Below are 11,179 nucleotides of genomic sequence, written 5' to 3' on the forward strand. Positions count from 1 at the left end.
AAATACCCATTTCTCCCCAAACAACATCCTCAAAATTATTCAATCTCTGTCCCTTGAACTCTTCTCCTCACTTCCCTATAAATATCTGAAACCCAGTCGAAAATCCCTCTTTATTGGTTGGAAACCCCCTCCTTTGTTTCAAGCTAAACACTGATGGCCCAGCCAAAGGAAACCTGGGTATGGCGGGTGCTGGCAATCTTATTAGGGACCATAAAGGCAACTGGATGTTTGGTTTCTTAAGGAACATCGGCTTCACTCACTCCTTAGCTGCTGAACTGTGGGCCCTCTGAGATGACCTTACTTTTAGGTCTGTTCAGCCACCGATAGGACCGCCTTTCACCGCACCGAGCCGACCACTGTAGAGCACCCCGCAGGTGTCCGACGCGGTGGTCGGTAGCGTTTTTTGAATACCGACACCAGTAGGTGCGGCGAGAGGTGGTGAGTTTTGCCCACCGATGAGAACTACACCGCACCGCTTATATAATATGTGTGCTTTTCAATGGGATAGAGAGCTTAAAGAATGAGAGGATGAAAGGAGATATAAAGAGAGAGGCAACTGAGTTTGAAGGAAGAAGAAGAAAAAAACAGAGATAAATAGGGTTTAGTTATATATCACAAAATGACGTCATTTTGAGTGTTTTTTTTAAAAAAAAAAAAAACAAAAACTGATATAAATCAACGTTGTTTGGACTTAAGATTAATTTTAATGACATGTTCAAAACGGCGTCGTTTTATCATAGGTTAAAATTTTCACTTTCCCATTTATATATCAAATTGATTACACACACACTCTCTCTCTCTCTCTCTCTCTCATCACAACCTTCTCTCTTTCCATAGCCTCTACCGCCCACTGCCGCTTGAAGCCACTGTCCTCGATCGCTCACTGCCACTGTTCTTCACATGTTCACCTCTGCTCTCTCCTTTTTTTTCAAAGCAATTCTTTGGAAGTTTCTGAAGATGGTTTTGATGCTCAACACAGCTACAAGGTAATATGCTTCTCCAATTCTCCTCCTAGTATGTGAATTTATTTGATGTTTAATGCCTAGGCTTTTATGCTTTCCTTTGATTGTGAATTTGCTTAAGGTATTTTTGTGGGTATTAGAGAAATATAATGAATATGTTTTTTTCTTTGTTTATTTATTTTTATTTTTATGAATATTTGAGTTGTTGGATGTTTCAATCATGTGGGTTGTTTAATCTGTGGTATGGTTTTTTTTTTTAAAATTGAATTAACCGCATCGAATTGGAATGGTGCACCGCACCTTGTGTAGACTGGTTCCCACCCCTTCATAAGGGAGGTGCGGTTAGAGATGAGGGAAAACCGCCCTTGTAGATGCGGTGCAAAAAACCCCCCAAAAACCGGTAGCACCGCACCGTGTACAGCTCCACTTACTTTGGCCAATAACATGAACATTAAAAAACTGCACATTGAGCTAAATGCAAAAGTAGTCACGGACATCATTAACACTCAAAATGACAACTCTTTCTCAACTCACCCTTATAATTCCCTGATCTCTTTCTCAACTCACCCTTATAATCTTTTGAGGAAGTGCACATCTCTCACACTTACTGCGAGGGCAACCACTGCGTAGGCCTTTTGGCTAAAGAAGGATGCTCCATGGTTGATGATTTGTTATTGTATTCGCACCCCCCTTCCCCTTTTTTGTATCAACTATTGGCCGATGCTTGGGGCGTGGCCTACCCCAGACTCTGTAGCTTCTAGTTTTTAATTAAAGTTCCTTTTAACCAAAAAAAAAATAGGCAATTGCCATCAACAAAGCTATCAATGAATTTGTGGACTCAAATCTAACAAGCTAAAGCTAATTTCAACACTCTTACTCAAAGAAAACCACAAATTAAAATCCAAAGACAAATTTAGGACCAAATGCACATCAAAAGTGACGGGCATCAAAAGAATAGTGATTGCCAACTCAAGTGGAAAATAAATTTGAGATGTTTAGAGGAATCACCACTTGATTTGGGAGGGGATATTTGGGATTGTAATTTAAAATGGAAAAAGTTTACCAATAAACTTGTTTGGAGGAAACTTCCTCCAATCCACTATGTGGCAGTTAAAAAAACTATCTACCTATACTTATAATCATATGACATTTTTAATAAGTCATGTGACATATTTAAATTAATACACATGGATTGTCTTATAAATTGACACGTAGTAAGTTTAACGTTGAGTTTGGTTGTGGCGATTATTGAGGAACAGAAAACTAATCAGAGAAAAGCGAACATTTTTTTTTTTTTTTTTTTTTTTTTTTTTTTGGTATTTGGTAACAAGGTGAAAATGAGTGGATTTTAGTGGGGTCTATGAGTTTTTTTTTAATATAATTTTAATATCAAATGATACATAAACCCAATCAAAATCTAACAATTAAGAGACATGTGTACATAATAACCATATCATCATTCCCCTACTATTCATAGGGGTATTAGTGAGGTGTTTATTTTCACTCACATGGTCTCTCAATTATTGGATTTTAATATGGTTGAAGTAGTATCATTTGATATCAAAATACTATCTCCCCAATTCGGAGAGAAAATGGGAGAGAAAAGAGGGCTGAATTAAAAGGTCTATGTTGCCCCATTATAATGTTATGCCGTTATGTTAAGATCAAAAAGAGTTGTAGCTAGATTCAAGGTCAGTTGGGCCTCCAAAGAAGAAGAAAGAAGTAGAGAAGATTTAGATAGAGAATTAGAGAGATAGAGAGAAACTAAAATGAGTTCATTCTTATTACCTAACTCAATGCAATAGTAGTGGCCCTTTTTATACATTCCTCAATCAATCCTACTCTAACTGATAACCAACTGTCATAACCACCTACAACTGGCAGTTGCCATAACCACCTACAGCTGGTGGTTAATTGCACCAACTGCCAGTAACTGATTTCTAGCTTGCATTAGTAATACAATACAATTTATGATCCTAACACGTTACTACCCAGCCATAGTTCACTTTGTTTTGTCCTTATTCAAACCCTTTTTTTTATCCTTCTTACTACAAACGTTACATAACCACAAGTGCCAACAAATTTGTTTTATATTATATTATATTATATTATATATATATATATATATATATATATTTTTTTTTTTCCCCCTTTGTTCCAAGCTTTCTATTGTCCATTGATATCTCAATTGGGCTACATGATGTGTACTAGATTTTTTTAATTATTTTTTATTATAAATATATCATTATCTTAATTTTTTAAAATCTTGGATTTTTCTTCTTAATAAATAGATAAAAAAAAGTTAAAATAAAGTAATAATTGTGTCACTTTTAGAATATGTCAAAATATTTCATGAATTTTACTAATGTATGCCTTTAGGACATACATTAGTAAACTATTTTATGAAACTTTTATGGGAAAATGAAAAAGTGACTAACTTTTTTTTACAGCTATTTCAATTTCTCATAAAAATTCTTCTAAAATGGATGATTACCCTTATTTCAAATATATTTTCTCCAAAAAAAAAAAAAATTCTTATATCTTATGTAATATTCATGTTCAGTTTCTTTTGCTCCCCCCTTGCCACTCACTAGTGCAAACCCAACAATCCAATTCTTGCTTCTCGAATTTGTTGTGGGCTAACACTGGAGAAATTCCAAACACAACTCATTCCCTTATCCCGTATTGGGTATAGGAGCATTAGAAGCAAGTTCTTTCGATTTGTAGCTCTCAAGGCACCATAATCACCATTTCCGGATGGAAACCATGAACTAGAATTGGCTTTTTGTCAAGTTCCTCTATTTGCCACCCATTGAGTGAAAAAGAGTGGAAGTGAGACCATCTCAATAAAGGTTTTCTCCACCACTCTAAACCTATCCATCCAAACCAATCCATCAGTGTGGCTCCATTTGTGGATAAACATGCCTCTAATGCCTTTCCTAGTCACTATCAATACAGTTTTTCATTTCTCTTGAAAATTGCCTCAGTCAACCTTCTCCCCCCATCCCAAGGCAAAGTTAAAAATATTACAGTCCTTTCCCTGAGTAAGTGATAGGCACCTTCTATGTTATTTCTAAGAGTACTTTCATACAAAATACAATTTTTATTCTCTTATTTTTCTTCTCAACCAAATAAAACAGTTTCCCATCAATCCATTTTTCCAACCCTCCCAACAAAACAATACGAGGAAAAACTAAAAAATCTTTTCTATCTCCCCACTCTTCAATCCCCTCCCCATTTTTTATACCCCCACTTTTCTTTTACTTCAACAAAACGAAACCTAAGAAAATTCCTCCAAACTGAAAACCTTGTCTGTTATGGCTTATGAAAGCTCGGATTTGTGTGAAAACACAAGAGCTATTTAGACCCCAAAATTAAAAATTACGGCTCAATTGATTTTACTCTAACTTAACTAAGTGCGTAATAGAGTAAATGCGAGTGAACAAAAAATAAAAATACTCTAAGCCATATTCATCACATATCAACAATAAAATGAAAGCTAAAAGAGTAGGGAAGAAAGATGCAAATACAAGATAACACCGAGACGTGTTATCGAAGAGAAAATTGAAGAACTTGACGAAAAGCCTCTCCGCCGCCCTCCAAGCGGTAAATCAATCTACTAGACAATAAGTTGGGATACACGAATAGCAAGAGACCCTCTAAGCCTAATCCACCCAATGTACCTAAGCCCTCCAAGCTCCTACTCCAACAAGGCTTCTCGAAACCATATCTTGTCTAGCTTTCCAAATCCCGCAATTTAGCCCAATTGCATACGCCAACACTTGGCTTCTTCTAATACTTCCCAACAACACCAAAACCTCACGTAATACTCAGATTGGGTGTGGTAAGTGTTTAGGCTATCAACCTCTCAAGGATATGGATATGGAGAGGTAGGAGTATGAGGAAAACTACAAAAGATTGTGTAGAGGATTGTGGGTATAATAATCTTTAACTCTCAAGTGTGTATGCTAGGATTTTCTCTCTGAAAAGCACTCCTTACAATATGTGGGTAATGAGGGTATATATAGTGTGGGTAAAGACATGGTGTAGCAGATTTGTCAAAATAGCAAAACGGAATGTTTCACGGGTATTTTGCGGGAAAGCCTTACCCGCGGGTATTTTGCGGGAAAGCCTTACCCGCGAATTACTTGCGAAAACCAGCTATCATGACTCTTTACATTCCAGTCATGTACTCTGCACGTGGCTCACTTTGCAGGAAGTCTTCTCACGAAATCCACTTGGTCTTCAATAAAAACTTGAGTCTTTACACTCTCTCTCACACACAACTCATACAATGAAATCCTACATAAAATACAGGGTAAACATGATTGAATAAAATTACAATCAAATTTGGCACAAAATTAAGGTCAACACAAAATAGTTGTAAATCACAACTTTACAGCTTAAAATATGGCAAATGTTATTGGGGAAGAGAAGCAACTTAATTCAGTATGGGTAGGGTAAAGAAATGGATTGGGGTCTAAGATTGCATTTGTAACTTTTAAAATAAAAATAAGTTGTCACATTGCTAAAAAAATGTCATCTCTTTGTCTGTTAAGATATAATAATAATAATGCTCTTTTTGAAACTTTAGAAACTAAAAGTACTTAAAATGTAAACTTTCGGGATAAACAATATATTTTTACCTTTTATCCTCACAAAGGGGAGTTCAAACCCAATTTCTCCTTTATTGTTATTGATAAACTTGACTCTTGATTGGCATTATACCTTCTCATATGAGTTTAGATCTAGAGATTAAATCCCCCATTCATCCTTAACCAAAAAAGGTAGAGGGGGAATAATTTTTGTAATAATTCATTTTCACTTTCATTTTCATTTATATGTTTAATAATCACGTTGATAAACAAGATGCGTATATATAATCAATTCATAATCAAGCTGTCAATATTGAAAAGAATTTCAAAGAATCAATAATTTTCTTTCATTCATTTGAGAGTATTTTTTTCCTAATTAACATAAACAAAATATAATTATCAAAATCTTGTAGCTCAATTGGTATATCTAGTGTTTCCTATAGATTGTCTAGGGTTATTCATATCTTTCATCTCATAATATCCAATTGACATAAAAATTAATATGAATGTTAAGAACACAAAGAAACATGTAATTCAACGGTGAGATTTTCAAAATATGAATTCTATAACAAGTTATTGAGTGGTGTAACATTACTTAGAGTAACACCAAATATAACTTGAACCCAACCTTATATATATATATGTATGTATGTATGTAAATAATAATCGTATCATTATATGATTTTACATACATAACATATCAATTTAAAGATTGACTACATCCTATGACAATCACCTTAAGTTTTTTTTTTTGAGAATCCAATCACCTTAAGTTTGAATAAATGAATAATATATAATAATAATTATTCAACGTCATGGTTATAGTATACACTGTGATAGAGTTAAAATTTCATTTTGGGGGCTAAATATTAACTGATAAATCATTTTAATGATTTCGTAATTATTCAATTTATTGAAATATTTTTAATTAATTTGCATTAGGAATTCACTTAAGACTTTAATTAAATTATAACCCTACATAATATGGTATAAGTTTGCTCATATTCTCCAAAACAATTTTTTTTTTTTGAAAGAAACAAACACACACTACAACAAAAGTGGGGTATGGTGACGAAACATTTTGTCACAAGACGTTCTTACTTTGTCACTGAAAACATATAGTGATGAAACTGCATTTGTCACCTAGGCCCCATCGCTAAATGCCCCGGTGACGAAAATTTTTCGTCACCAATAAAAAAAATGATAGGTGATGAAATTTTTACGTCACCAATAAAAAATGATAGGTGACGAAAGTTTTTTATCACCTAATTATTTTCGTCACCAATGATTTTTTATTTGACCATATAAGGTGACAAATTTTTGAGTCACCAAATTTTTTTTTTTTGACCATATATGGTGACGAAAATTTTTGTCACAATTTTTTTTTTAAATTAATGTTCCTTACATTTACTTGCCATTACATTAACCTATTACATTAACTTGTTCATTCTAATCACATCCATAAACAAATTATCCATTTATTTCCAACCACATCCAATAAATAAATAAAAATCATCCATATAATCTAAAAGGGAAATAAAGAACCAATATACTTTTAAAACCATTGAACCAAGTTGTTCACAAAGTAATTACAACCATTTGTATAAAAGGATGTGTTCCACACTTTATAAAAAATGATTTGAGTTCAAGTAGCACCACAAGAATGAATGAAGTCCTAATACCACAAGCTCCACTCAAAAATATTTATGAGTTAAAGAATTAAATACATAATGGAAAAAATTTAGGTACAGTACCTTAGGTGCTGTTCCTTAGATTCCCATTTTAAGATTCAGCCATGTGGCTATTTAACTAAAAAATACATTTTCATCCATGAGAAAAAATTCACATGGCAGAATCTTAAGAAGTGAACCTAAGAAACAACACCTTAATATTGTACTTAAATCTTGCTCATACATAATTATTCATTGATAACAATGGTGGCTTTAACAAATAGTGAATAAAAATAACAATAAATGACAACGTAAGTAAGTTAAATCTTGAGATCATATTATAAAATCCGCAAACTTACAAATCATACACAAGTAATTGACTTGGATGGAAAAAATAATTCAATAATACAAAAATAATTCAATAATTCAAAATGATTGAAAATAATAATTCAATGCATACAAGAGTGATTGGCTTGGATGGAAGAAAATAATTACCCTTAAAATCATAAAAACAAATTTGACAATACCAAAAAAAAAAAAAAAGATAAAATTATTAAATTACTAATTGAAAGATTTCTTAAATTTCCTTAAAGAAAACACCATTTTAAAAATAATCAACTTATTTGTAATATTGAAGTACTGTTATTGAACTCAAGCAATAAAATAAATTACTTTTATTGGTAAACATTAATCAATGACTTTTGCAACCAAAAAAAAAAAATATATATATATATATATATATATAATAAATAAATAAATAAAAGGAGGGAGACATTACTTTTAGGAGGCAATCTTTAATTGGTCCAGGAGGGATGGTTTTTGTTTTCGTTTTCTCCCTGAGTGGGTCGGGGGCAATTCCCTTGATATATACATGCATGTTACAAAGGTTAGCTGCAACCGTATACTTAACTTTACAAGATTGTTGGTTAAAACCTCGTGAAGTACTTTACTACCAACAAAGTGATGCCTTTCTTCTTGAAGTTGCTTCCAAATCCAAATGCCTCAATTGATATCACTAAATCCTCGTAGATCGAGTACTATGCTATGTTACATTTACTCCTAATTTCTAGAAGTTGAATAATAGACTTAGACTTGTATGAGAGGGATCCCTTCAAGACACCTTCCAAATTAATTGCCTTTTATATATCAATTATTTGAGGCATCTTCTTCAGAAATTTGGAACAGTTGATTTCTTCAAATTGACTCCCAAATTTGTGAAACTTCTCACGCCATCTTTAATTTTTGAATTCCTTTAATTGGTTGAACCCGTTTTTCTTGTCACCTACACAATTTTTTTTATTGTTTTTCTAGCTTACGACATTATCAGATTTTATTTTATAAAAACTTCTACACGGTGGTGCGAATTGGGTGAACAGAAATATATATATATATATTTGATACTTCGGTTGTGTTTATATATTCTAAGAGAGAATGAAGAAAAAGGTGAAAAATAAATTCCATGCTTCAATACAAATATGTGTTTCTCATAACCTAACATAGCCTCCTAACTTTATTCTGGTTGTTTCCCATGCATTGAGCTAGGTAATCCAACAACTTAATTTCTAGTGCCTTGAACTGTGCTATTTGAGTCTGCAATTCCAACTTCTCTCTCCTTAGGTTCTTGTTCTCCTCTTCCAGGAGTAGCTGATGATTATTGTTTTCCTCCATGGCAGTCATGGACATGGTGTTCTCTTCAGAAGCCTTTAGGTATGCTGGAAAGATACTTGGCTCGCACTTCTTCCTGGTGATCTCTACTAGCAAATTTCTACACCCCTTCTGGAACTTCTCGTGCTTGAATTCCCATCTTTTGGATGATGTTTTCTTGAATCCCTGCTTTTTGGATATGAGGGGTTAATTACCACACTATCCAAACCCATAGATATATACATACACCTTACACAACTTTCATTCAGTATATACGCACGTGCTTATTTGATGTTTTTAAATGTAGTCTCCTATTATATTAATTATATGAATTTAAAATTAATTTTATGATTTATATTAAATATTATAAATATAAAATGTATCTATAAATAACATGATACTAGGTTAACTATTTTATATATATATATATATATATATATATATATATATATATACATAATCGTATGAAATAAATTCTCTCAATTTTAACTTAAAAGAAGAGTGGAGAAACTAATACGTAAATTGTTTGTCTCTCACAATTGTAGAGCCTAATCTTTTTTTTTTTTCAACTTATCAAATAGCAATGATATATATATATATATATATATATATATATATATATATATATATATATTTTTTTTTTTTTTTTTTTTTTTTTTGAGAAACCTCAAATAGCAATGATAGGTTATACTAAGTCTTGTCCTTAATTAATAATCCTGCAAGTTTAAAGAGAGTTTTGATCCTAAATCTCCGACACTTTTAATTTTATCTATCCTCTTCTCTCTCTCTTTTTTCTTTTTTTTTTTAAAAAGGCTGAGGCCTTAAAATTAACCTTTATCATTTAAAAAACTTCGCACTTCTTGTTGAAAAAACTATTTTGTAGTGTGTACTCTGTAATCCATCTTTTTCTTTTTTTTCCTGGTCAGCTAGCGTGATTATTTTGACTCATTTAAAATTAAAATAACATTCACATTCTTTGGACTCAATTCTTTTCCATCTTTATTATGACTAGCTTGGTGGAATCTTTAACGGCTTTAATCCTAATCTTTGAAAATGGGTTTTTAATTAGCACTTGTAAGTGCATATTATTTTCATTCAAATGCTTTGAATGGTACTACCACCATCATTCAAACATTGGCTACAATATTACAGCATAATACTAATAATTTTATGACAGCGAATTTCTGGCCAACATAAACTTTGATGTATATTAGATGAAATTCTCCACTAAAAGGTATCTCCAACATAATTCCCAGTATATACCTCTTTCAAGAAAGCAAAATCAATTTTTCCTGCCAACGTACCATATTTAGCAAGACAAACTTACTAGAAACACATGTTGATACTACTAGAGTATTGACAGATGATTTACTTTGATGTGTATATATATATATATATATATAAGAGAACTGATTGACAGTATTGTAATCAAACTTGAAGAATGGCATGCATATTGGACAAATTTAGACACACATTCTATGAAAATTTTTTAAGCTTTATAATTAAATTCAAACATATAATTGTATTGGCTAATAAAACCACTTTTATTATATTAATCAATGCAATTATAGTTAAATTCAATTTGAGATTATAAAAGACAATATCTAATGAATTGTAACTAAGTTTTACCCTTATTCAGGATTGATAAGAGAAAGAGAGAAGGTGTGGTGTGCTCACATATGTATTGAGTTGGCGAATGAAGCTAGAGAAGTTGTTGTGCTTGAAATATTTAGGCAGCATGAATTCTGAAAACTCAGCAGGAGACCATACTACAAATCCAGTTCCCTCAGCATTCCACGATACTATATTTCTCTTGTCATCATCATCATCATCTTCATCATCCGCAACTCCTCCTAGCAAATCATATGTCTTCGATAAAAATGGAGCCGGGCATCGTGCCCTTGGAGACTGGCTTGTGCCCAGCAGGTTTAGCTCCATTACATTTGTTGCCATATATATATACTTGTAAGTTTATTAATTTGTGATGCCAAAACTGTTCTTAATTCTGCTCCTTCATATATATACTGTACTCTCTGGGAAAGTACTAGTGCCGTGGAAGGTGGACTGTCTGTTTCTTTAATTTGCCTTTCCCCCCAACTTTTCTTTTTTCCTTCTTTCTTTATTGTGCTTTACCGCATGCAACTTCTTTTAGGGGTAAAAGAGATAATCTCCTAGCTACATTATTTTTATGTTTGAAATCTTTACCAAGAGATTGAATGCGACCGATGATGTTTTCCAAGGCGAAACCGAGGGATGGAAGTTCCATGACTTCGGTATTAGGCTGTGACAAGTGGTACTCTATAGATTT

The 11,179-nt window shown here is 32.6% G+C and overlaps 1 protein-coding gene and 1 long non-coding RNA gene across 2 annotated transcripts; one reads left to right on the forward strand and one right to left on the reverse strand.

The window, feature by feature from the left end:
• The first annotated feature begins 791 nt into the window (after window positions 1-791).
• On the forward strand, window positions 792-10,951 carry LOC142633624 (uncharacterized). Its single transcript, XR_012843943.1, has 2 exons — window positions 792-986; window positions 10,511-10,951. It is a non-coding gene; the product is annotated as an uncharacterized LOC142633624 (long non-coding RNA).
• LOC142633623 (heat stress transcription factor B-2a-like) lies at window positions 8,592-10,824 on the reverse strand. Its single transcript, XM_075807865.1, has 2 exons — window positions 10,549-10,824; window positions 8,592-9,057 (listed from the first exon to the last, which is right to left on the reverse strand). Exons 1-2 carry the CDS (start codon window positions 10,822-10,824, stop codon window positions 8,719-8,721), a joined length of 615 nt encoding a protein of 204 aa, XP_075663980.1. The 3' UTR covers window positions 8,592-8,718.
• Window positions 10,952-11,179: the final 228 nt, after the last annotated feature.

The sequence above is a fragment of the Castanea sativa genome, chromosome 5 (genome assembly GCF_040712315.1).
Source record: "Castanea sativa cultivar Marrone di Chiusa Pesio chromosome 5, ASM4071231v1".
In the NCBI taxonomy this organism is placed as follows: Eukaryota; Viridiplantae; Streptophyta; class Magnoliopsida; order Fagales; family Fagaceae; genus Castanea; species Castanea sativa.

Bases quoted from the DNA above. Each gene is read 5' to 3' on its own strand.
- LOC142633623 (XM_075807865.1), bottom strand. From the start codon at position 10,824: ATGGCAACAAATGTAATGGAGCTAAACCTGCTGGGCACAAGCCAGTCT. The intron at 9,058-10,548 runs GTGAGCACACCA...TCCAAAAAGCAG, and splicing joins TTCGCCAACTCAATACATAT to GGATTCAAGAAAACATCATC.